At 40.8% G+C, this 26776-nt stretch overlaps 1 protein-coding gene across 4 annotated transcripts in view; it reads right to left on the bottom strand.

Moving 5' to 3' along the window:
• Positions 1-26070, bottom strand: part of LOC119896541 (transmembrane protease serine 9-like) — a 154865-nt gene extending 128795 nt beyond the window's left edge. For 3 of the 4 annotated variants that reach the window (XM_038710006.1, XM_038710007.1, XM_038710008.1), the window contains exons 1-8: positions 25967-26070; positions 20857-20877; positions 20545-20707; positions 18004-18278; positions 17051-17196; positions 16717-16969; positions 15888-16053; positions 8139-8413 (exon numbers count right to left, since the gene is read on the bottom strand). In XM_038710006.1, the coding sequence (XP_038565934.1) occupies positions 8139-8413; positions 15888-16053; positions 16717-16969; positions 17051-17196; positions 18004-18278; positions 20545-20707; positions 20857-20877; positions 25967-26021 (1354 nt within the window). In that variant the 5' untranslated portion in view covers positions 26022-26070. Of the gene's footprint in view, positions 1-5646; positions 5900-5980; positions 6127-8138; positions 8414-15887; positions 16054-16716; positions 16970-17050; positions 17197-18003; positions 18279-20544; positions 20708-20856; positions 20878-25966 lie in introns of all 4 variants that reach the window. The other variant, XM_038710010.1, reaches the window with a different exon arrangement.
• Positions 26071-26776: the final 706 nt, after the last annotated feature.

Below are 26776 nucleotides of genomic sequence, written 5' to 3'. Positions count from 1 at the left end.
CCTGAACAAACAAACAGGACAGATGTGTTCAAGTCCAACTTTCTGTGAAGCGAAAATGTTGTGTTTTCTTTTTTTTTTTCGTTGTTTCTCCAAATGCGCTATAAGATCAATATACAATTTTGCCTTCTCATCAAGCTCTCCTGTGAATGAGTAAAAGTGAATAAGCAAATTTCCAGAAAGGCCTTGAAATGTGCTCATTTTAAAGTGAGACTATGCAACTTTTCCTGATCAGCAGTCACTGTAGTTCCATGAGGCATTTATTGAATAATGGAAAATGATCTAATGAAACAGTAGTGAGAGTTTAGAAGAGTTGATTAAGAAAAAAGCTCAGGTCTAGGTTAGTTGAGAACCCAACTTTAAAAATCTTTGCTAAAATAGTCAGCAACTCTGAGTCCTAAAAAGCTCACTGGAGTCAGTCAAAAACTGGTGCAATACAATGCGGCGCTGTAGCTCTCTTGTGGGAGATGTAAAAACACTGTTCTCAGACATTGAAGGTTACATGGTTTTCTTCAGTTGACAAAAAGTATAATACACAGATTCTGTTCTTCATTATTCTCTATCATCATTCTTTAAAGCTCCGGTGCAACAACCAATTTAAACCATGTTCAAACCAAGGAGGTGCAGAGACACACCAAAGTAAAGTGACCTGTATGCCGTTACAATAAAGATCTCAAATATACATAAAACAGCAGCAATATGTTGTCAGTATTAAATAGCCAGTACTCCGACTAAATCCGTCCGTTTTAGCAACCTTTTACCATTAACAAATTAATTATTTAATGTCAATCGTTAACCTGACAAACCGCCTCGCTTTTCATGTCTGTCACATGTGCTCAGTGTGAACCTGCCGTCATCTGTGAAGAGAACAGGGAACCAATGGCAGGCCTGTGAATTCTAGTGTTCGCTAGCGAATGCCAATTGAGCTGAACGGGCTGCAGGTATCGCCTCATACTACCAGTAGTGACAAGGACACTAGCAAAACACAAAACTGGAGAGCAATAAGTCAGGAAGGATAAGGAGAGAGCTACTGTCAGTGGCCTCCACCTGCAAAACCATATATCCTTCTAGGGTTGTCTGGCTGTTGCCTCTCCTCTGCACCTGTTTTTACTTTAACTTGCACTAAAACAAGTGACATTGATTCACAACCGCTTATGCTACCTAACAGGACCGACTGATATTAATAAAGTTATTGAATTTGTAACAATTATGAATAAAGAGTATTAGAACAGATCAATGATGACTTCAGCTAATAAACCACTATCATTTAATCTATGAAAAACAAAAGCATACAACAATCAGCATCGTGTTAATGTGGCTGTGTGTGTGTGTGTGTGTGTGTGTGTGTGTGTGTGTGTGTGTGTGTGTGTGTGTGTGTGTGTGAGTAGACCAACAAAGCTTAAGCCAAAGGGGTTAGAAACAAAAATAGGGATACACTCTACCTGTCGTCACCAAATTGGAGGTTAGACTTCAGGCTGTGGTTTTTAGATGTGTGGGTGCAAGTAAAGTGTGTGTGTGTGTGTGTGAGAAAGACACACAGAGCAAGATATATAAAGTCCTGATTGACGTAGTTAGATACAATGTGACTAATACTTTGTCACACAGAACTCACCAGTGAACTTGAATTCATGGTCGTGGTCCTGCATTTTGGTCATGATAAAGAAAAACATTTTAAAGCTTTCCAAGGGGTTTCCAAATGTCTAAACTCAAAGTCTGGACAGGGCTGGCACTTACGTTAGGGTGAGCTTCATGGTGGTGTACAGGTAACGTTGAGGTCACCGTCAATCCCAGTGGACGTGTAGGTGTAGTAGCCTGGTTGGTTGCTGGTGATCTGGCTGTTGATCCAGGACTGATACTGGGACACTCGGGTGTAGCCTGATGGGATATTAGGCTGGGCACAGCCCCGACCAGTAAAACTCGTGATTCCCCCCTGGATCCAGCGACCGCCCTGTTTGTTGATCAGCGGACCTCCTGAATCCCCCTTTAAGAAAAGAAACATCTTAGAGAAGGAATCTTTGCAAAATGTGAAATTGGACACAAACACAGGCGTAAAAATGATCACCTGACAGATGTCCATCCCTCCAGTAGTGAACCCGGTGCACATCTTGTTGCTGGTGATGATGCTCGGTCCAAAGGTACAGCTACACTGTCTGTTACCCACAATCGGCAGCTGCACCTCCATGAGGTTACCCGGGGATGGAAGGGGCACTGAAGAGACACAAATTCAGTTTAGTAAACAACACAAGTGGTGAAATGTGGTTTCAAATGGTTTCACACAGAATGGACAGTTTTATATACCACACAGGCTTCGTCGTCTAAGGCCATCGCTGGTGGGTTTATCCCTCACGCACACACGCAGTGCTGAACAAGCTTTAGTGCAGTTTATTGACTTGTTTACTCTGACTCCTTACTTGTTTTGTTGTCTATTTGGACTAAACGCTCAGGAATGGTCAGTTTTACATGTGACTGAATGGAAATGATGATAAAGGATGTAAATAGTGTTTTTTGCTGACTGACTCTCTCTGACTTTAATTGTCTGCATAATAGAAGTTAATGGGGGAAATAACAGAAAAGAGAAATCTTTCTGATTAATAAAGAAAGTTGTTTGTGGTCCTTTTGTTGTTCAGACCTACAATAAACACAGATTTTAACTAGACGGGGAATCATAAAAGAAATCAAATAGAAAAGTTAGCAATCATACACTTGCGTTTAATCTGTTCTCAATGTGTGTCTTTACTCTGCTATGAAACTGCAGTGTGGTGATGTATCAGATCAGTCCCATCAGCAGCAGCGTCAAATCCATAACGGATTTCCAAAGTTAATAAAGACTTCCACGAAAGGCTGTATGAATCCTCATTAATGGCTCCTTACAGATCGATCCCTGCTCCGCAGAGCACAAATAAGAGCTTTGGGGCGGTCTGTGAGATGGCGGAGCAGAACAACTTCCGGTTCAAGCGAGGAAACGACCTGAGATGCACCTAGAGAGGGCTCTGACAGCTCTGCTCTGGCGTGTTACGCCGCATGCTGTCTTGACAGCCTTTTTTGTCATGCAGCTGTTGGGAAAGATGTCAGCTGTCCTCCATGTTGGCCCTACTCCACTCACCGCTTATAAAAAATTTTAATGTAAAAATGTAAATGCTCCGTACTTGTATAGCGCCTTTCTAGTCTTTTCGACCACTCAAAGCGCTTTTAAACTACATCTGCATTCACCAGTCATACACTGAGCCTAAGTGCTCCAACGGAAACTAACAGTCACACTCATTCATACACTGGCGGAACAGCCGCCAGGGCAATTCGGGGTTCAGTATCTTGCCCAAGGACACTTCGACACGCAACCAGGGGGAGCCAGAGATTGAACCGCCAACCTTCCGATTAACGACCAACCCGCTCTACCTCCTGAGCCGCAGCCGCCCAATCTTCCCCTTGAATAAACTTATTCACAAAACTGTGTGTTTGTTAATGTCACAGACAGATTATGATGAAAGGATCTCTACAGCCAGTTAGTTACAGGAAGGTTTGGTTGCTCCCCTGGGTAAATGAGGAACTACATTTTTACATGGGAAATTCTGAAAACACAGTTGTTGTCACCATTATAGTTATACTGTCTCTGAAAATAAATGTAATCCAGGTGCTTTCTGACCCACCTCCAGTTCCAACATTGCCCCAGCCGGTGGCCCAGGAGAGAGTCCCCTTGTAGTAGGTGCTGCCTGGAGCTGCCAGACAGACGGGCTGGATGTAGGAAGTGAAAGCCACCGGTGAGGAGAGCTTCAGGAGGCAGATGTCGTTTTCCAGAATTGTGGCGTTATAGTTGGGATGAATGATGATCTGTGACACTGTCCGAGACGCTTTATTGGGGTTTGATCCCTGTAGACTCTGGAGACCCAGAGACACAACTAGAGTGCTCGTGGTTATGACTGTGCTGCAATCAGAAGTAACACAAAACAATGCAAAGACATGAAAAGAGTTTTTAAACTGAGTCCAGTGACTTCAACTAGACAGCAGAGGGTGGGTTGGGTAACATTAAAAACAGGTAGTTGATTTTAGGCAGGACCATCATTTTTATGGTGGTGACACTTGCCATGAGCGATGAGCTGTGTTGTATGACTGGCTAAAATGCAGCCAATACTCTTGCTTAAGTGAATCTTTTTCATTCATCCTGCATCTTAGAACAGTTCTTCTCAACCGTGTTGGCTGGGGACAAAAAAGTGAAGCATTGTCTGCTTACTACCCTTCATCACAAACTGAAACAACATAGATTTTGATGATGAATGATAGGATCATTCAAAGATAGTTGGAAATGTTCCCAGGGTGGGAACCACTGCCTTAGACAGGCTGTTTACCGGACTGCATGGCATGTTGTTTTTTGTCACAACCCTACCCTCGCTGCTTACCTTGCGCAGCAGTGAGCAGCAGTCATCACCCAGTCATTGTTAATAAGGGTTCCTCCACAGAAGTGGAACCCTGTAGAGGTTTGCAGACTTGCCTGCCAGGGCCAGCTGCCTGCAGAGGCCACCTGTCCTCCAACAATCTTGGTGTTGAGTGTTGGCTGACCACAAACTGAGGAGAGAGACAATAAAGACACAGAGTGAGCAAATAATAACAATAATGAAACTATTTTAATCAACAACATGTTTAAATCTTCAAAATGACAGATGGACAAGAAGTAAAACGTTAGCAGTGAAACTTTGACTTAGCAGCTAGTTGTGAGGGAGACTCACTTACTTAAAACAGCAATTCATGTGTAAATTCAATATGTGTCATGCTATATTAACATGGGATACATTTTGTGAATGCTGCGATTGACTGGCGACCTGTCCAGGGTGAACCCCGCCTTTCGCCCAATGTCAGCTGGGTTAGGCTCCAGCCCCCCCGCGACCCTGTACGCAGGATTAGCGGTTGACGATGGATGGATGGATGGACATTTTGTGAATATTTTTATTACTAAAGTCATTCAAACACAAAGATTTTTGATAAGTGACTTTAAACCCTGTCCTCTCTCAGCTAACAGACTGGTGAATCATTTCCACTAACAGAAAAGGAGTTTGCAGTTATTTTCACAATTCCCCTAGAACTCATTATGACCACGAAAGCCTTCAATGACCAAAATGTGTCAGCTGTCTTCCTCTTTTGTTACATCTTATGACCACTAGAGGTCACAGGCTAACATAAATGTAAATATTGGTTGTAATAAGCTGCATGAACATTTTTCTGGTGAGGACGGGCTGAAATGACTGTCTGTTGGTGCTGCTAATCTTATTACTACTAATACTAATGAGTTTTATGAATACTACTACTGTTATTGCTCCAGTCCCTGATGACGCCTTCATGTCACAAAAACAAGACAGTAGCAGAAGTTAAAGGGGCCCTCCACTGATTTTACACATGAAGTCAGGTTTACTCTTTATGAAGAGTCGTACTCCTGTGATCACAATTATTTAACATTATTGTTTTATAAACAACCATGATGCTGCCATGAAATTCATTATGTACAACCGTAAATGAACACTTCTCCTTTCAAATACATTCTGAAACAGAATATGAAACTGTTTGTTAGAAGAGGAAGAAAATATTTAATATTAAGCTTTCCAAGGCGAAATGTAGAGTTAAAGTTGAGTTAAAAATCAAAGTCTGGACATGGTAGGCACTTACCTTGGGCTGCTGGTGGTGGGTTGGTAGGACAGCTTATGCTGAGGTCACCGTCAGTCCCAGAGGAGGTAAAGGTGATGAAGCCTGGCTGGTTGCTGGTGATCTGGCTGTTGATCCAGGACTGATACTGGGACACTCGGGTGTAGCCTGATGGGATATTAGGCTGGGCACAGCCCTTACTACTGGTAAAAGTCACGATTCCCGCCTGGATCCAGCGACCGCCCTGCTTGCTCACCAGCGGACCTCCTCCATCCCCCTTAAAGGAGAGAAACATTTAGGAGAAGGAATCTTTGCAGAAGGTGAAATCTGACACAAACACAGGCGTAAAAATGATCACCTGACAGATGTCCTTTCCTCCAGCACTGAACCCGGTGCACATCTTGTTGTTTGTGATCAAGCTCACTCCGTAGTTACAGGTACACTCTCTGTTTCCTACAACCGGCAGCTGCACCTCCATTAGGTTCTGTGGGAAAGGAAGGGACACTGAAGAGACACAAATTCAGGTTAATAAACAAGTGTTCACATCTTTTAAAATGGTTTCACACAAAATGGGCAGTTTAATAAACACATCAGTGATCTGTGGCACACCTCAAGAGTTTCCAGGTGTTCCTCTGTGGATCAAACAGACATTCTCACTACTTGAACTTAAAGGACCATGCCAGCAGTTTTACAATATCTTAGCACATTAAAGGGACAATGAGTAACTCTATTGTTAAACCAAAGAACAGGTCCCCCACCAAACTGCAAAACACTTCCAGTACTTCAAATTAAATTTATATAACGGCAAAAACAAAAGTTATCTCATTTCACTTTTCATATAGAGCAGGTCAAGACTGTCCTCTTTATATTATTATTAACACTTGAGGCAAGAAAAGACTCTCTTTTTGGAGGTAGAGAGACCTCGAATGGAACCGTGACTCATGTTCTCGACCAGTTGGGGTTGAGAGAGAGAGAGAAAGAGAGAGAGAGAGAGAGAGAGAGAGCGTTGGATAGTGATAGAGAGGGTGAGAGGGTGATGGAACACAACGACCACATGCTGTAGAAATACATATACAGTAAAAGCGGTTGTGGTGCAGACAGGAAATGAATAATGTTATTGATCATTTTACTAATATTAATGATAATGAAATAATAGGATTATTAATAATTGTACCAGTGGCACTCGAGCAGTAACATAACTAAGGGATATTTCAGGACTTCAACTGAGCCAGCCCTAACTATAAGCTTTATCAAAGAGGAAAGTCTTAAGCCTACTCTTAAATGTGGAGATGGTGTCTGCCTCCTGAACCCAAACTGGAACCTGGTTCCACAGGAGAGGAGCTTGATAGCTGAACGCTCTGGCTCCTAGTCTACTTTGGAGACTCTAGGAACCACAAGTAACCCTGCATTCTGGGAGCGCAGTGCTCTGGTGGGGTAGTAAGGTACTATGAGCTCTTTAAGATAAGATGGTGCCTGACCATTAAGAGCTTTGTAGGTGAGAAGAAGGATTTTAAATTCTATTCTGGATTTTACAGGAAGCCAATGCAAAGAAGCTAAAACAGGAGAAATGTGATCTGTTTTCCTGGTTCCTGTCAGAACACATGCTGCAGCATTCTGGATCAGCTGAAGAGTCTTAATGGACTTTTTCGAGCAGCCTGATAATAAGGAATTGCAGTAATCCAGCCTAGAAGTAACAAATGCATGGACTAGTTTTTCTGCATCATTTTTAGACAGGATGTTCTTGATTTTTGCAATATTACACAGGTGAAAAAAGGCGGTCCTTGAAATTTGTTTAATGTGAGACTTAAACGACATGTCCTGATCAAAGATAACTCTAGAGATCTAAGATTTATGAAAAGGATATTTCACTTCATCCTTTATTCCCTGAGATTTGTTTTCATCTTTCTAAGTCAATGAAACAAAGATATTGTATTTTAATAAAGCATACTGGTGTTATACTGTATGCACTCTAACACAATGATGTGAACAATTCTTAATAAGTGCATTCATGTCATGATTTTGACGTCTACTTTCCGTTTTCCCATGTTGTTTAATTTCTCTACCAGTGGCCTGTACAATAAAGCAAGATAACTGGCTTTTCCAGGTAGCTAAAGGTGTAACTTTGTGATAACTGGGGCCTGTGCTACCCTTCGTAGAGTTCAACCTACTCAGATTTAAAAAAGTCAGGTTTCATAATAGGATTTAAGATGTAAAGGTGCAACTGCATATTAGGTCCGTTAAACAACAAAATGGAACCAGGGGAGAGCGGTAATGATTGGAGAAAAATTTCCAAAAGAATATTTTCTGAGGATAAAGTGTTGAATTTACGGGGGAGAAATAATCACAAATCTACAACAAAAAACCTGAATATCATCTGACATCCATCATAAAACTATGAGAGAACCTCTTTTTAAAACCTGTCCACCTTACCTCGTCTCGTAGTACAGGCCACTGATCTGTATCACATCTGTATCTCCCTGCCTCTGTGTGTGTGTGTGTGTTTGAGAGAGTCTCACCTCCAGATCCAACATTGCCCCAGCCGGTGGCCCAGGAGACAGTCCCCTTGTAGAAGGTGCTGCCTGTGGCTGCCAGACAGACGGGCTGAATGTAGGTGGTGAAAGTCACGGGTGAGGAGAGCTTCAGGAGGCAGATGTCGTTTTCAAAAGTTCCAGAGTTAAAGTTGGGATGAATGATGATCTGTGATACTGTCCGAGACACTTGATTGGGGTTTGATCCCTGTAGACTCTGGAGACCCAGAGACACAACCAGAGTGCTCGTGCTTACGCCTGAACTGAGGTAATCAGAAGAGAAACAAAACAGTGCTATGCTTTTTTCATGATCTCAAGTCCTAATTACATAAATTGTTCCCTTTAATTATGAATTAATACTTCAGATTGCACATGTAGTCCATGTTCTTTACATCTGTTGGTGTGGAGATCAACAGAATATAATGGATGAATATCTCTAAACCGAAAAACACCTGCAATATCAACAGGGGTTTTCCTTTACAGCAAAACCATCTTTTTACATGGCAGCAACAAACCAGCCCAAACATGAGGTTTGTCCCTGTGTCTCAGACCAAAAGCTTAAACTCTATAAACTCCAAAGGGAGACAAAGACACATGGAATCAAGAAATGTTTATCTCTGGACGGCATGATTCATTAATGGACACAACTTGTTTGCATGAGGGCAATCTCTGAACCCATCGTTCATCGACTGATGAGGATTTAGCCTCTGGGAGCAACAGACAATGTTCTGGCTCCTGGTGTGGCTAGTGTAAATCTGGGTCAACACTTCCTTTCACATGCAGCGGTCAATGGGTGCTTCTCAATTATCTTTCTTGCATCCACGTTTCCCTCACTTTCGTCTTTTCCTTGTGTCTTAGTCCTGCCCACCAGGGATGCATGGACTGACGCAATCATGTGAGGAGAGGCGGAATGAGGAAATTTGTTATTAGAGACATGAGGCATTCTTTCCTCCAAAGCGTCACTTGAAGCAACGTCCTACTCAGGTCTACTCTCTGTGGTGTCTTAACAAACACACGCACAGTTTGTGGTTAGTCTGTATGTACTGCGCAGAGGCACAGAATAATTTCTACATTTACATCATTCATTTCATTTTTTTTCCAAAGCAATTTACAATTGCTTTTTATGTCAGAGGTGGCATGCCTCTAGAGCAACTAGGGTTTAAGTGTCTTTCTCAGGGACACATTGGTGCTGCATCTGTATTTAATAATAGCTATCAAATAAAGAGGAGAGTCCATCAGTAAAAGACTTCCGCCAAGACAGCACCTCAGAGATTGCTCCTTGATGCACAAAAAAGAGCTTTGGGACGGTTGGCAAGATGGCAGAGTAGCACAACTTTCAAAAACAATACAAGATAAAAGCAAGAAAACATTCAAAAGACTATCCAACGAAGGTTAAAATCAAGGGCAACTGGACTTGGTTGAAGATTCTGGAAGACGTTTCGTCCCTCATCCAACTTTGGATGAGGGAGGAAACGTCTTCCAGTATCTTGATAGACATTCAAAAGACTAAAATACACATTTAAGATAAATATAAAATGAGTAAAATAGAATAAAATAAAAGGGATAAAATAAAGTCAAAGGCTCTCCTATAAAAATATGTTTTAAGAAGGGACTTAAAAGAGTTCACTGACTCAGCCGACCTGATTTCCTCGGGCAGGATGTTCCAGAGCCTCGGGGCCCTGACAGAAAACGCTCTGTCCCCTTTAGTTTTCAGTCGAGACTCTGGAACAGACAACAGACCTCTGCCCGAGGATCTCAAGGTACGTGCTGGTGTGTATGGGACTAAAAGTTCAGAAATATAACAAGGCGAGAGGCCATGAAGAGCTTTAAAAGTGATCAATAGAATTTTAAAGTCAATTCTAAAACACACTGGGAGCCAGTGTAATGAAGCTAAAATAGGAGTAATGTGGTCATATTTCTTTGTTCTGGTTAAAAGCCTGGCAGCTGAGTTCTGGACAGTCTGGAGTCGATCAATAGATTTTTGGGTTAAACAGGTGAAAAGGCTGTTGCAATAATCCAGGCGTGATGAGATGAAGGCGTGTAAAATGATCTCGGTGTCCTTAAAAGTTAACATAGATCGAATTTTTGCTATATTTCTAAGTTGATAAAAACATGATTGAACAAGCTTTGTGGTGTGCTGCTCGAAATTTGAATTACTATCAAACCAAACACCAAGTTTCTTTGCAACAGGCTTAATGTGATTTACTAGGGAACCAGCAGATGGCAGAATTTGTTTTGCCATCTACTGGGACCCAATGACCAGGATTTCTGTTTTGTCTGATTTCAGCTGGAAGAAATTATTTGACATCCATTTTTTAACTTCACAAAGGCAGTTTTTAAGTGAACTCAGCATTCAAGGGATCTGTGGATCTGACGGGCAAGTATATTTGTGTGTCATCAGCATAAAAATGAAAAGAAATACTTTGTTTATGGATAATATGTCCAAGGGGAAGCAGTTACAAGGAAAACAAAATGGGTCCTAAGACCGACCCCTGAGGCACACCATATTTAACTGGACAGAACGAGGAGACATACTTGTTTACAGACATGCAAAACTTCCTATTTGACAGGTAGGATGAAAACCATTCTAGGGCAGTACCAGAGATCCCCACCCAGTGCCTCAGTCTGTCTAACATGATTCGATTCAATTCAATTTTATTTATATAGCGCCAAATCACAACAACAGTTATCTCACAGCGCTTTTCATAGAAGAGCAGGTCTAGACCGTACTCTATGATGCTATTTACAGAAGCCCAACAGTTCCCACCAAGAGCAGCACTAGGCGACAGAGGCAAAGAAAAGAGGCAGGAACCTCGAGCAGAACCATGGCTCAGGGTGGGCGGCCATCTGCCTCGACCGGTTGGGGTGAAGGAGAGAGAGGGAGAGAGAGAGAGGGGGCAAGAGAGGAACAGAGAGAAAAAGAGAGGGATGGAAGGAGAGAGAGGGGAGGGAGGCAGCCTACACAATATACACACACAGAGGTACAGACAGTAAAGGTGATGTTGCTATAGACTAAATGAAAAATGGTATAGATATTTATAGTAGTGTTAATGATAACAGTCGTAATGTTATTGATTATTATAACAATAATAATAACAATAGTCGTTGCAGCAGAGGGTGTCGAGCAGGAACACAGGGGCAGCAGGTGACCCGCAACCACAGATCCAGACTCCACAGCTCCAGAGCCAGAAACACCTGCAGGAAGTGATAGGAGGAGAGAGGAGAGGGACGAGAAAGCACAAGACTACCAGAAAGGGGTTGTGTTAGTAACATGCAATAATGGGATGAGGTTGCATACAGAGGGAGAGAAAGTAGAGGAGAGAGGAGCTCAGTGCATCATGGGAAATCCCCCGGCAGTCTAGGCCTATTGCAGCATAACTAAGGGATGGTTCAGGACTCACCTGAGCCAGCCTTAACTATAAGCTTTATCAAAGAGGAAAGTCTTAAGCCTACTCTTAAATGTGGAGATGGTGTCTGCCTCCTGAACCCAAAATGGAACATGGTTCCACAGGAGAGGAGCTTGATAGCTGAACACTCTGGCTCCTAGTCTACTTTTGGAGACTCTAGGAACCACAAGTAACCCTGCATTCTGGGAGCGCAGTGCTCTGGTAGGGTAGTAAGGTCCTATGATGTTGTGATCAATAGTGTCAAAAGCAGCGCTAAGGTCCAGGAGTACCAGGACTGAGCACATGCCTTCATCAGCAGACATTAAAAGGTCATTGGTGACTTTAAGCAGGGCAGTCTCAGTGCTGTGGTACTTCCTGAAACCAGACTGAAACTTTTCAAATATTTTGTTATTTTCCAGTACAGTGAGCAGCTGTTTGGACACAATTCTTTCTAGAATCTTTGCAGTAAAAGGCAGTTTTGAAATTGGTCTAAAATTATGTGGGAGGGAGGGATCTAAAGCAGGTTTCTTTAAAAGTGGGTTCACGCAAGCCGTTTTAAAATAATCAGGGACCCAACCAGTAGATAGGGAGCTGTTGAAAACAGAGATCAAATGGGGCCCAACAGAATCCATTACTTTCAGAAAAAACTTTGTAGGTATAACATCAAGTGGGCTGGAGGACACTCTCATTTGTGATACTGTTTTTAAAAGCTCAGACAAGTCGATGGGATAAAACTGGTTAAAACTCTCTTGTTGCTGGTGAGGAACCTCTGAGTAAGAGGCCGCAGGGGTAATAGAGGCTCTGATTGACACCACCTTATTGGTAAAATAAGATAAAAACAATTCACAGTCATCATTACTTCCCGCTGAGGCACAAGGAGGGGTTGGGTTTACCAGCTGATCCACAGTCTTAAACAGAAACCTGGGATTGTGTTTATGTGTAGTAATGAGTTCAGAAAAATAGTGTGTTCTCGCATCCTTAACCATGTTATTGTAATTAATTAATAAATCCTTCAGACTGAGGTAATGGACTTGGAGACTGGATTTTTTCCATCTGCGCTCTGCTTTCCTGCATTCCCTTTTGAGGCTGCGAATGCTGTCATTTATCCAGGGTTGCTTACTAGCTTTAGACGTAGGCCTAACCTTTAGAGGAGAAATAATATTTAGTGACGACAAGCAGATATGATTGAAGTGATCGACCAGATTGTTGGTGTTGGAATCAGACAGGTGTTGGCTTTGGCTCTGAAAGAATGTGCAAAACTTTGAAACACTTTGTTCATTAAAGATGCGAGAACACACGGAGCTCGGTGAGGCGGCATGAGTAACAGGCGAATCACAGCTAAAAACAATACATCTGTGGTCAGATATGGTCATGTCCACTAATTCCACAGAGGAAATGCTGACACCCAGGGTAAAAACCAAGTCCAGTGTATGACCACGGTTATGTGTTTGCCCTTCGACATGTTGTTTGAAGTTAAAAGAAGTGGCCATATTTAAAAAGTCAGTTGCATTAACATTGTTGGGGTCATCAACATGAATATTAAAATCGCCACAAAGAACAATTCTGTCATAATTTAAAACCAGAGTAGATAAAAATTCAGGAAGTTCTGATAAAAATCCTATATATCCAAATATGATAGGTTGCAGCCCTCTAACTTTAAGAGTGAGAACTTCAAAGGAGTTAAATTCATCACAGCGTACTTGATTTTAAATTTTTCCTATACACGCTCACTAACCACCACGATCACTGACCCTCGGTTGACTAAAACAATCATATTGAGACGGACACAGTTCAGCTAGCTGGCTATAGTCATTCATTTGCACCAGGATTCAGTTAAAAGAGATTTGCAGACAAGATAAAATCATTTAAGATAAAAGTCTTACTTGACAGAGATCTCACATTGAAGAGAGCCATTTTAAATGAGTTTGTTCTGGGTGCTGGAGTTGGTGCAGTTGTCCTAATCCTTAAGAGATTACTAATATTTCTGTGTGGGATGTGCACGTTTCGGTTTACTGGTCTATGCGTGATGATGACAGGAATAGAAGTCTGTGGAACAGCGCTGGGAGCAGACCGCTTTACATGCCAGCAGGTGGAGACAGTTGTTTGTGGCAGTGAGGCAGAGATCTGTTCTGTGAGCGGTGGTGTGTCCAGGTGTGCTGCATGAATGATTAGTCATTCACGTAAGTCATGTGTGGACCGCACCACATGCTGTATGAGAGCAGCTAACATTTCTGAGCCCCGTTTGTTAGGGTGAAGTCCGTCTGTAAAAAGAGACATTCTTTGCCAGAAAATATTAAAATTATCCACATAAAACACACGATGAGTCCTGCAGGCGGACTGGAGCCAGTTGTGGAGGCCAAGGAGTCTACTGAAGGGGCCAGCACCACGACCACCTGTGGGAATGGGACCAGAGATAAAAACTGCTTTAAAAAGTTAAGAAGACGGTTAAAATCTGATTTTGTCAGCTCAGACTGCTGAAGAGCTGTGTCATTTGTTCCGACATGGACTATCACTCTTGTGATGGAGGACGGGAGCGATGGCATTAGGTCCTGGAGTTTTTTTAAAAAATGTCAGCCGTGGTGGCACCGGGGAAGCAGTGAGTGGTAGCGTTAAAGAAACGGAGGTTTCTGGTTATGGAGTCACCAATTATTAGTGTGGTTGGGGAGAAAAGAGGATGAGGAGATGCCGGTTGTGGGGATCCAGAGCAGGACTGAGCAGAATCTGCTTCAACACTGCGTGCGGACTGAGGATGGAGTGTGTGAGCTGCCGAGTGTTGTGTTGGAGTAGCAGTAACAGACCTGAGAGAAGGGCTACCCGACGGTGCAGGGTAGAGACGGCCTCCGGAGCGTCTGAGCACAGCCTCCTTCAGGATCCTACGTCGGGAAGCGGAGTTTTTTGACCGGGATGACGGCCGCCGATCAGGCCCAACGGCAGACCGGTGGCCCAGCCGATCACCGCTTGCCGCCAGTGCAGGAGATGAAGCCGGTGGAGGAGATGCAACAGTGTCGGCAGGCACTATCCGCTGAAAGGGATCCATATCAGGGAGACTCGAAGCCCCAAGTGCATACGCTGGATGGACCAGACTGTAGTCAGACAGGGCTTCATAGAGGTTGGAGAGGCCGATGTGCGGAGGAGAGGCAGCCCCGTCCGACCCTCTCTTGCAGCCGCGGACCACCACTTCAGCCCAGGTTGACTGATGCTTTTGAGTTGAGCAGTAGGAAAGCCTTGAAAGGGTAGATGGGCCCCATAGCACGGTGTCCTGGATGTTAGCGGTTGCACTAAGAGAAACAATCTCTTTGGCTTGTACTGAAGCCACATCCATAAAGCCAGTCAGCAGGGAATCTTTCTCTTTGAGTTCCTCTGAAAGTCGTTGGATGTCTTCCATAAGGTCAGCAATCTTTTTGTTCACTTTCTTAAAGAGTGTGCAGTCCTCACGGGGCAGAGTTAACTCGGCTAGCATAACGTTAGTCGCTGGAGCTTTGTTGTGATCAGTAGCGTTGATCGCGTTTTTACATCTAGCTTAAAATCCATGTCGGATGACTAAAATCCTTAACCCACATAAAACTCAAGTTAAAAAATAATTTAAAAACTCAAGTTAAATAAAAAGGATATAAAAAATGTAATAAAAAAGTCTGGATTAAAACCGCATAAGAGTCAGGTTTAAGACGGAGTTTCCGACAGGTAGCTACAGACGCCAACGCATGAGTACAGATTGCGTCAGCGATTACGTCAGCTATAAGAGACTTGAGATGCACCCCATGTTTACAGTCCGATTAGCAACTTGTGACACAAGAATGGAGTTGGAGACATCCATGACCGGATTGCTTGTAACAAGTAAATCCCTATCAGACGGTAGCCAATGGGTTCAGAGATTGTATTAGGGGCAAAGCGTTCCACCTCTTTTGCTCTCCACACAGTCTGTTAACCTACATGCAATCAAAGCCTGCTCAAACTTGATTGGTTAATAGTAGTCGGACTACAAACAGAAACCATAACACTTATGATGCCAAACTTGCCTACAGACAGAGCTACGTAGGTCAAAAATGAACTTTTTCTAGAATACCCCTCTTTAATCTTGTCCCCTGCCTCTTGGAGCAGCAGTACCCATCCTTTTTGGCTGATGACCCCTCAAAATAAATCATTGTCTGCTTGCTACACATCATCACACCTTAAAACAACACAGTAGCAGAATAATATTTTTCATCTGTCCTGTCCTGTCAATCCTCTTACGACCTCTCCAGTTTATGCTGCGACCCCCTGGAGAGATTCCTGCCCTCAAGTTGGGAACCACTACCTTAGACAGGCTGAACAGCATATGGTTTTTTGTCAATGCCCTACCCTCTCTGCTTACCTTGAGCAGCATTGAGCAGCAGTCATCACCCAGTCATTGTTAATAAGGGTTCCTCCACAGAAGTGGAACCCTGTAGAGGTTTGCAGACTGGCCTGCCAGGGCCAGCTGCCTGCAGAGGCCACCTGTCCTCCAACAATCCTGGTGTTGAGTTTTGGCTGACCACACACTAAGAAGAGATCAAGAGAGACGGGGTTCACAGCAAATACTAACAATAATGAAACTATTTTCAAATGTTCACGTCCAACAACATGTTTAAAACATCCAAATGACAAATGGACAGTGACACTTTGACTTAGCATCTAGTTGTAAGTGAGACTCACATGCTCGAAACACCAATTTATTTGTAAATATAAAATGCGTCATGCTTAATTTACATGGGAGGACTTTTGTGATCACTTTTATCACTAAACACATTCAAACTACTCATACTACTACAAGTACTGTCTATTGCTCCAGTCCCTGGTGACACCTTAATGTCACAAAAACATGACAGTAGCAGAAGTTAAAGGGGCCCTCCACTGATTTTACACATGAAGTCAGGTTTACTCTTTATGAAGAGTCGTACTCCTGTGATCACAATTATTTAACGTTATTGTTTTATAAACAACCATGGTGCTGGTATGAAATTCATTATGTACAACAGTTAGTGAACGCATCACCATTCAAATGCACTTCATTATGTAAAACAGTAAATGGACACATCTCCATTCAAATACATTCTAAAACAGAATATGAAACTGTTTGTTAGAAGAAGAAGAAAATATCTAATAAGCTTTCCAAGGCGAAATGTAAAGTTAAAAATCAAAGTCTGGACGTGGTAGGCACTTACCTTGGGCTGCTGTTGGTGGGGTGGTAGGACAGCTTATGCTGAGGTCACCGTCAGTCCCAGCGGAGGTAAAGGTGATGAAGCCTGGCTGGTTGCTGGTGATCCGGCTGTTGATCCAGGACTGATACTGGGATACCCGGGTGTAGCCTGATGGAATTTTAGGCTGGGCACAGCCCTTACTACTGGAAAAACTCACGATTCCCGCCTGGATCCAGCGACCGCCCTGCTTGCTCACCAGCGGACCTCCTCCATCCCCCTTAAAGGAGAGAAACATTTAGGAGAAGGAATCTTTGCAGAAGGTCAAATCTGACACAAACACAGGCATAAAAATGATCACCTGACAGATGTCCTTTCCTCCAGCACTGAACCCAGTGCACATCTTGTTGTTTGTGATCAAGCTCACTCCGTAGTTACAGGTACACTCTCTGTTTCCAACAATCGGCAGCTGCACCTCCATTAGGTTCTGTGGGAAAGGAAGGGACACTGAAGAGACACAAATTCAGGTTAATAAACAAGTGTTCACATCTTTTAAAATGGTTGCTACCCTTCGTAGAGTTCAACCTACTCAGATTTAACTCAGGAAAAGTCAGGCTTCATAATAGTATTTAAGATGTAAAGGTTCGACTGCATATTAGGTCCGTTAAACAATAAAATGGAGCCAGGGGAGAGCGGTAATAATCTGAGAAAAATTTCCAAAAGAATATTTTATGAGGTTAAAGTGTTAAATTTACAGGGGGGAAATAATCACAAATTTACAAGAAAAAGCCTGAATATCATCTGATAACCATCATAAAGATTCTTTTAAAAACCTGTCCACCTTAGCTTGCTAGTACAGGCCACTGATCTGTATCACATCTGTATCTCCCTGCCTCTGTGTGTGTGTGTTTGAGAGAGTCTTCCCTATCCTGAGTACCTGATGTGTGTCCCCTGGTTGTGTCCTACAACGCTTGTTTGCTCTTGTATAAATGGTTTTCAGTCCCTCTTCGGTCATTGCAGTATGTTGAGGGTTCTGCTTGTCTCTGTGCGGCTGCATTTACCAGTTTTATTTGAATTTAGTTTCTTATAACAGATTATGACCTTTGTTTTAATTTTCTATCATGCTTCCATGGAAGTCACATTATTCTGCTTTTTGCTAATAAACCTTGCAAACTGATGTCAGCTCTCCACTGTTGTGCGTTTGGGCTCAAACCTGCTTATCACTCGATGAACCCTGAGAAAACATAGTTATTGCCACTATTGTAATTAGTTTGTCTCTGAAAATAAATGTAATCCAGGTCCTTTCTGACCCACCTCCAGTTCCAACATTGCCCCAGCCGGTGGCCCAGGAGACAGTCCCCTTGTAGAAGGTGCTGCCTGTGGCTGCCAGACAGACGGGCTGAATGTAGGTGGTGAAAGTCACCGGAGAGGAGAGCTTCAGGAGGCAGATGTCGTTGTCAAAAGTTCTAGAGTTAAAGTTGGGATGAACGATGATCTGTGATACTGTCCGAGACACTTGATTGGGGTTTGATCCCTTTAGACTCTGGAGACCCAGATACACAGTCAGAGTGCTCGTGCTTACGCCTGATCTGAGGTAATCAGAAGAGAAACAAAACAGTGCAAAGACATGAAAAGCAAAACTGTGGTCAAGAGCACTTTAGCAAACAGTAAGTCCATATTACAACCACATCTAGTTTGTATGGAGATTAATAGATGTTGCAACAGGGAGATTTCATTTCCACAAGTTAGCAATTTGAATCCTAATATTATGAACAATTCCCTCATCTTAGTCATTCATGTGCTCAATAGACTTTTTTTCCTGACCTACATAAATTGTTCCCTTTAATTATGAATTAATACTTCAGATTGCACATGTAGTCCATGTTCTTTACATCTGTTGGTGTGGAGATCAACAGAATATAATGGATGAACATCTCTAAACTGAAAAACACCTGCAATATCAACATCTTTTTACATGGCAGCGACAAACCAGCCCAAACATGAGGTCTGTCCCTGTGTCTCAGACCAAAAGCTTAAACTCTATAAACTCCAAAGGGAGACAAAGACACATGGAATCAAGAAATGTCTTTATCTCTGATAATGATTCATTAATGGACACAATTTGTTTGCATGAGGGCAATCTCTGAACCCATCGTTCATCGACTGAAGAGGATTTAGCCTCTGGGAGCAACAGACAATGTTCTGGCTCCTGGTGTGGCTAGTGTAAATCTGGGTCAACACTTCCTTTCACATGCAGCGGTCAATGGGTGCTTCTCACAACTTGGCTGTTTCTGTTTATAGTCTGTATATAGATTGTGTTCTTTATACTGTAGCCTGTGTCGGATTTTTATGTTGTATCTTATTTTACAAAATGTATTATTGTATGAGTAAGCACATCGTGAGCAATGTACAATCCTGAGTCAAATTCCTCATATGTGTACACATACCTGGCAAATAAAACTGATTCTGATTCAATTCTCTTAATTGCATCCACGTTTCCCTCACTTGCAAGGAAATCATGCAAGGAGAGAAGGAACGAGGAAATTTGCTTTTAGAGAAATGTGACGTCCTTTCCTGATTTTATTCTGTTTTCATCAGATGCAGTCGTGATATCGTATGTGCAGGCTTTCTTTCCCTGTGTTTGCTTCTTCTGAGTCTTTAATGCAGTTTTGTGACTTGTTTAGTCCTTACTCGTTTAGTTTTTTTGTCGTCTATATTTGGACCACACACATGATCAACCACATGTGACTGAATGGAAATGGCGATAAATGATGTAGAAAGTGTTTCTCTCCATCTCTCTCTGACTTTAATTGTCTCTATAATAAAAATTTATGTGGGAAATTTAAGGAAAGGAAAAATCTTCATAATAAATGAAGAAGGCGAATCATAAAACAAATCACATATAAAACTTGGCAGTGATACACTTTAGTTTAATCAGGCCTATCTGTCTATCTGTATGAAATAAGATACATCAGAACTATCAAATAAAGGGACGTGTCGTCCGTCAAAGACTTCCTCCAAGGCAGCACTCGTGTATCTTCACTCATAGCTCCTCAGAGATGGCTCCTTGCTCCTCGGAGCACAAATAAGAGCTTTGGGACGGTCTGCAAGATGTCGGAGAAGAACAACTTCTGGTTCAAGCCAGGAAACAACAAATAAGAGACTTGAGATGCACCCCATGCTGACAGTTCGATTAGCAACATGTGATGCGAGAATTGAGCGGGAGACGTCTATGAACGGATTGTTTCACAGTAACCAGTTTACAAAATTAATAAAAGCCAAATAGCTGTCAGACGATAGCCAGTTTAGAGATTGCATTAGGGGAAAGGGAATCAGCTGGACTGTTTTCAGGATTTCAGAGCGGAGTTTTCTGTGGGAGATGGGAACTCCCTTTGGGGTGGGCTTTTTCACTTTGCAAACCTGTTACATGCACAAAAAAAGATTTATAACTAAATAAAGGAGAGGGAAAAAGCCAAAAAGCATAATATGACCTCTCAAAAATTAACCCTAAAATGCATCCTAAACTCTTTCTAGAATAATCCTCTTTAATTTTCTTTCCCTGCCTCTTAGAGAAGCAGTACCCATCCTTTTTGGCTAATGACCACTCAAAATGAATCATTATCTGCTGATACACATCATCAAAATTTTAAACAACACACATTTTCTCCTTGGATGGTGATATCGGTCAAATTTCAGTAGCAGAAAAACATTTGTTTTCTGTCCTCTCAGTCCTCTGAAGACCTCTCAGATTTATTTTGTGACCGCTTGGAGAGATTCCTGCCCCCAATTTAGAAACCACTGCCTGTTTATGCCACTGTATGACATGTGGTTTATTTGTCACCACCCTCTGCTTACCTTGCGCAGCACTGAGCAGCAGTCATCACCCATTGATTGTTAATGAGGGTTCCTGCACAGAAGTGGGACCCAGAGGTTCGCAGACTGGCCTGCCAGGGCCAGCTGCCTGGAGTGGCCACCTGTCCTCCAACAATCTTGGTGTTGAGTGTTGGCTTACCGCACACTGAGGAGAGAGACAAGACACAGTGGGGAAATAATTAGATAAAAGAAAGTAAAGAAGGTATTAACAACATGTTTACGTCCCAAAAACATGTTTAAAATGTTGAAAAACAGACAGGAAGTAAAAAAGTGACCGTAGAAACTTTGACTTACCACTTAGTTGTGAGTGAGACTCTGAAAACATAAAACAAACAAAATCTTTATGATACAGTAATTGTGTATTTATATTTACTGATATGTCTTGGCTATAGTTCACATAATTGGCTTAAATTAAATCCACACATATTACTTTAATTGCATGCTTACAAGAAACTCTTACTACAAGGACAGACTGAAAAGAATAAGAAAGTACATTTTTAAGGTGGCTTTAAGTTGCAGAATTATAGGTCTGTGTTAAAATAAATTCAGCGCCTTTAATTTTCAATTCAAGCACAATTCAACTTTACTAGTTAGCTTGTACTAAACTAGATTTCTGGCTTGAAAAATAAATACAAATAATACAACAATAGTGATTGTTATCCAAAGCTTTATTATTATTATTCCGTACGTTTTTTGGCCTTTGATAACTTCAGCATACTTTGTGCTACAAAAACCATTCAGCTATCATAATGTTGAGCTCTTTAAGGACATTATGTGAAATATTCAACTATTTTGTAACTTTTATACTTTTTAAGCTATTAAGCTTTTTAAGTAATTTTTTTACAATGTAAGTCAGTGGAGAATCATGTTTCAGCTGCTTCAGTTTTCAAAGCCTACTACTTCTGCATACTTTCAGCTATTTCTCTCATTTCAATTTTTTTCAAATGTTCAGAAATCTTTAAGCTATTAAAGTTGTATTCAACTTTTTCATATCTTTTATACTTTTTTCACTACAGCTGTTTTAGTTTGATGAACTCTTCAGGCTTTTTTTGAGTTTATAATGGGGAGCGGATGGGAAAATATTCAAATCCTTTTTAAGCTCCTTCAGCTTTCAAAGCCTACTTCTGCATACTTTAAGCTTTGTTTATCATTTCAATTTTAAAAATGTTGAGAAATCTTTAAGCTATTAAACTTGTATTCAACTTTTTCATATCTTTTATACTTTTTTCACTACAGCTGTTTTAGTTTGATGAACTCTTCAGGCTTTTTTTTGAGTTTATAATGGGGAGCGGATGGGGAAATATTCAAATCCTTTTTAAGCTCCTTCAGCTTTCAAAGCCTACTTCTGCATACTTTAAGCTTTGTTTATCATTTCAATTTTAAAAATGCTTAGAAATCTTTAAGCTATTAAACTTGTATTCAACTTTTTGATATCTTTTATACTTTTTCTACTATCGCGATTTTACTCTGGTAAAGAATTCAGGCTTTTTCTGAGTTTATAATGGAAGCGAATGAGACAGAATGTTGTCATCGCTTGAGGGCAGCCAGCTGGAGAACTCATCATAAAAAATCGGGCCAGAACATAGTAAAATTATTTGAAATGCTTGGATACTCGAGCGCACGTTTAGCTCAGTCGGTAGTGTGCGGGACTCCTGGGCCCTGTGTCTAGGTTCAAATTGACAGTAAGGTATCTATTTTACATTAATAACATCTCACTCATTTCGTATTTAATGAAATTATGTCCAAACACATGACCATATGCAGCTAATATTAAACTCCCTTTTAAACTACATTTCTTTGTTTCAACTGCACCACAGTCATTCTCACAAATATTCACATCATATCCAACATGATAACTACCATATGGATGGTGAACAGATCTGGATGGAGCGGGACATTTAAAAAAGGTTTGATGGGCTACAGCAAACTTTTCAAATGTTGAACTCATTGTTCTGCATAAACAGGCATGATTACTGATGACTTAGTAGCCTGCTTAAAATAAAAGTTAGAGACTTTTTAGAGCATTTTTCTTGCACAAACAACAACCCCAAAATGAAACAGCTGTAACTGGAATAATATTATAATAGTGGTAAGCTATAGCTATATACAATATTCTTTTATATGAAATTATAATGAATATAGTAACCTCCATCATGTAAATAATATTAGGGCTGCGCGATTAATCTAATTGCAATCACAATCGCGATGTCGTCACGTGCGTACATAACCACAAAATAGTGTGCAATTTAATCAGACAATAAAAGGTGTGTGACGCTTTCTTGTCTGTATGCGCTGCACTCTGCTCATTATCTCCGCCCACACCGGGTTCTCACATGTGCCTTTACAAACAGATAAGAACATTTTTTTCTGAGCAGTGTGTGTGCAACCTTTAAGACAACAACCTACCGTAACCCCCACCCCACCGCTAATTGTTCAAAACATAGTCGGACTCGTCACCGGAGCAACAAGAGATATGCCGGTGCTCCAGTCGCTCTGTGACAGAGACAGATACGTTAAATTCCTTTTAAAAACTCCACAATGTCCCTTTTAAAGGTGTGTTGCTGACATGACCAGCTTAAAGTGGCGCGTCAGTCTTAAAATATGTTGTAGAGGTCCTGAAAAAGGTCTTAAAAGGTATTGAATTTTACTTCCGTATTCCTGTATATACCCTGTACTGGAGCAAATCTGATAGGACTGTATCAGAAATAAAATGTTTTTATAGCAAGGTATTCATACTCCTGTGGTAGTGGATATTTCAGCTTTGGTTTTATACACTCCTTAACATGCCTGAACAACACATGAAATTATACAATAAGGATGTTTTAATTCTTCACACAGGCCATGGAGGCCATACATCTTACCAGCTTGGCAACTCTTCAGCTGACTCTTCATCTTCAGGGCTAAGAAGCCATGTCACTATTTACATCTCTGACTGGGTGAGATCGTATGAAGTCTGGTAGGAGAAAATGCCACTGAATTTGCGACAATGTGTCGCACAAGGCCAGTGACCCATGAAGCAGGAGCATTTAGCTATGGTGAGAACGATTATGGACTCGATCCGAGATTAATGCTTGAACCCTACTAGAAGCCACTGTTGCTTGCTGTCACATGTGCTTATAAGAGCTATACCATCACCAACCCCCACACAGCAATGATAAACTCAAAGAACAGTGGCTATTTCTTCACATGAAAAGATTTCTGTGATCACTTGAACACACTGACTGGGATGGATGTTAACACCAGAAGGAAAGAAGATTCAACACGTTTTTGAATCAGACGATTTTTATGTATAGCGTAAAATAACTAATATCACAATATGGAATGTTGTAAGATTTTCTTCAGACAAGAATCCCAAGTGAATGAATCCAACGGACTTTGGTGTGTGAAATGACATGACATGTCTCAAAAACTATTGGACTGATTTCTAGAAAACGTTATGTTTTGCAGGCATTGGGTCATAAACCAAATCCCTTTCAATCTCAGCTCACTTAATTGAACTGTGCTTGCTGTACCATCCTGCAGGTACCTTCTGTGGTCTTTATCCTGCCATCACTCTTTACATGAACACAGGTGTCTCTTTGTACTTTGAATAAGTAAATGTTTTAAAATTAAAAAGCATATTGTAAGAACAAATGTTCATGTTGTAATCCTTTTGGGTGAAATATGTGGTTTGCATTGCTGTCCTGAAATTGGACTGTAAGTTAAAAAAATGTTTTTTAAATGTGGATTTTGTTTTATGGAAGTGAAGAAAAAGTAATTGAAAACATACAGTAAATGAAAGTACTGTAAATGACAATACAGTAATACTACTGTAAATAAATGAAAAATACAATAATAATACCGTGAATGAAAATACAGTAATTATACTGTAAATGAAAATACAGTAATAATAACGTGAATGAAAATACAGTAATGATACTGTAATTTAATTTCAGTAATGGTACTGTAATTGAAATTACAGTAATGATACTGTTAATCAAATTACAGTAACTTACTGGCATCCAGCTGCCAGTAAGATGTAAAATTTACAGCAACCTTTTTACAGTGTAATTTTAGTCTTTTTTCGTCCTGTAAGTCATTGAGTTAAATTTTATTTATTAAAATATCCAGTTACAGACCACAATTCAAAATATAAAACATATAGAGTTATAAAATGCAGTAAGGCTCTCAGGCATATGAACTGCTGTCAGATATTTTTCTCCTGTAGATCAACTTTTCTCATTTAATTTCAGCCCTGCTGAGTCAGCACACATGTAGGCATGACTGAAGTAACCTTTTTAATGTGCATGTGGCACCAATGATTAATAAATTTTTTCTCCTCATGTCTAAAACATTGTGCACATCCAAAATCTCTCCCACATATCTGTTTTCTTTTTGCAGAATAACTTGGTAATATTTATAGACAAAAGGTGTAATATATAAATATATAGATATATAATATAAATAAAATCACAATCTATGAGAGTACAATCAATATTTTAACAAAACCTTCCTGCCCTGTCCTCTGCTGTGCATGAGCCTGAGTTTTTGCTCTTCTGATCCCCTTTAGACCGTCTGACAGAACCTTTTTGGGATGAGAAAAGCGCGCTTTTCTTCATCAGAGATGGCAAATCGAAACTGAAAAGACTTGTAGTCAGAAATAAATCTCACCATAAATCCACACAAATGTGAACTTCAGCACCTTTAATAGAGTACAGCTCACAGCTGCTTCAGAAGGAAGCTAACATCCCCAATTAGAGTGTATCAAAGTCTTTATTGAGAGTACAACTTTATTAATCACAAAGGTATATGCAGAAAGGAAAGGTCCTATTTCTCCAAGAACGAATGCAAATAGTGACTGTCAGGAAAAAAAGCATTTACATCACACAGCTGCTTCCTGAATTCTTTTTATAATTATCTGCTAATAGAACAATTACAGTGAAGCAGTCCTTGGAAATTAATGTATGTTATTTCACTTTATGCATCCAGGCTAACTTTTAAATCAGTCTAAACAAAGCCATGAGTTCAGTGCAAAACTATTTTTATTCCATTACATTTATCTGATTTCTATAATTACTGCTCACATGCAGATTAATCTCTTTTTAAACATGTCAAAAATACATTTGGGTAGTTTTGCCCTTTAATTTCATTTAATATTAATATAAATTTAACAGATTACATAATGACTTTTAAACCTGGACTTTTCATACTTTATTTCTCCTTCTCCTTTTTATAAATAGTATTGATGTGTATTTTGATTAAGTGCAACAGGATCCACTGAGCACTTTGGTTTAGTACATTTTATTGCTCCAATTTTGTAAAGTTTAATCTGAACGCAGGATTTGCATTTGCACGTAATTAAGTAACTTCTCTTACTTAATTAAAAGATTCTTGATCCTCTGTGCACAGTGAGGAGGGTTCTTACCTTGTGTCAGGAGAGTCAGCAGAGTTGCCACACAGATCACTTTGTAGAAAGCCATCGCTGCAAGTCCATATCATCAGAAATGCACCTGCTTTAATACCCTTCTTCTCTCCTCCCTCCCTCTCTCCCTCCCTCCCTCTCTGTCCCTCCCTCCCTCTCTGTCTACCTCCAACTCAAGCTCATCTGCCCATTGACACGCCCAACATCTTACCTATCATCTGTTTCACAAAACATCAAAAATGTCACGTGTCTGAGCAAAGTACATTTACTACAGTTCTGTTCTTAAGTATAATATTTGAGTACTTAAAAATTTCCTTTTCACCACCTGTAGTAACTAGTAATGCTTTCAGATTAAGATTTTACACTAAAACAAACCTGATAAACCTTAAAAATACAATGTGTTGTCACAGATTAAACCTTTTTGTCCTAATAATAACAATTATAGCTTTATTTGTATAGCCTTTTTCATTACAGGTAACAAAGTGCTTTTAAACTAAGGAAAACAAGTCAAACAAGTTAAAAGAAAAACTAAAGCCTTCAAGTTAACTCTGAGAAGTTAGTCTATCTGTGTTCTTAACACAACACTGTCAATGTCTGAGACCCAACTTCAAATAAGTTATAAGCAAACATGTAAGGAGTCGAGCTATTAAGGAAAGCTATCTTAATGTTAGCGCCTGCTGAGCCCCGTTAATCAGCAGAATCAAACTTTAAATCCTAATTACTAACCAGTTTGTCTGCTTTCTCTTTTGGTGGTTCTGACATGACAGGTCACGTTTCACTTTGACGCTAGAAGTGGCTGTGGCTCAGGAGATA

This window comes from Micropterus salmoides, unplaced genomic scaffold (assembly GCF_014851395.1).
Source record: "Micropterus salmoides isolate LMB-PRFRI ecotype aquatic unplaced genomic scaffold, ASM1485139v1 Ms_hic_scaffold_10, whole genome shotgun sequence".
In the NCBI taxonomy this organism is placed as follows: Eukaryota; Metazoa; Chordata; class Actinopteri; order Centrarchiformes; family Centrarchidae; genus Micropterus; species Micropterus salmoides.
Note: the sequence above shows the minus strand (reverse complement) of the source record. Positions and strands in the feature narration are given on the sequence as shown.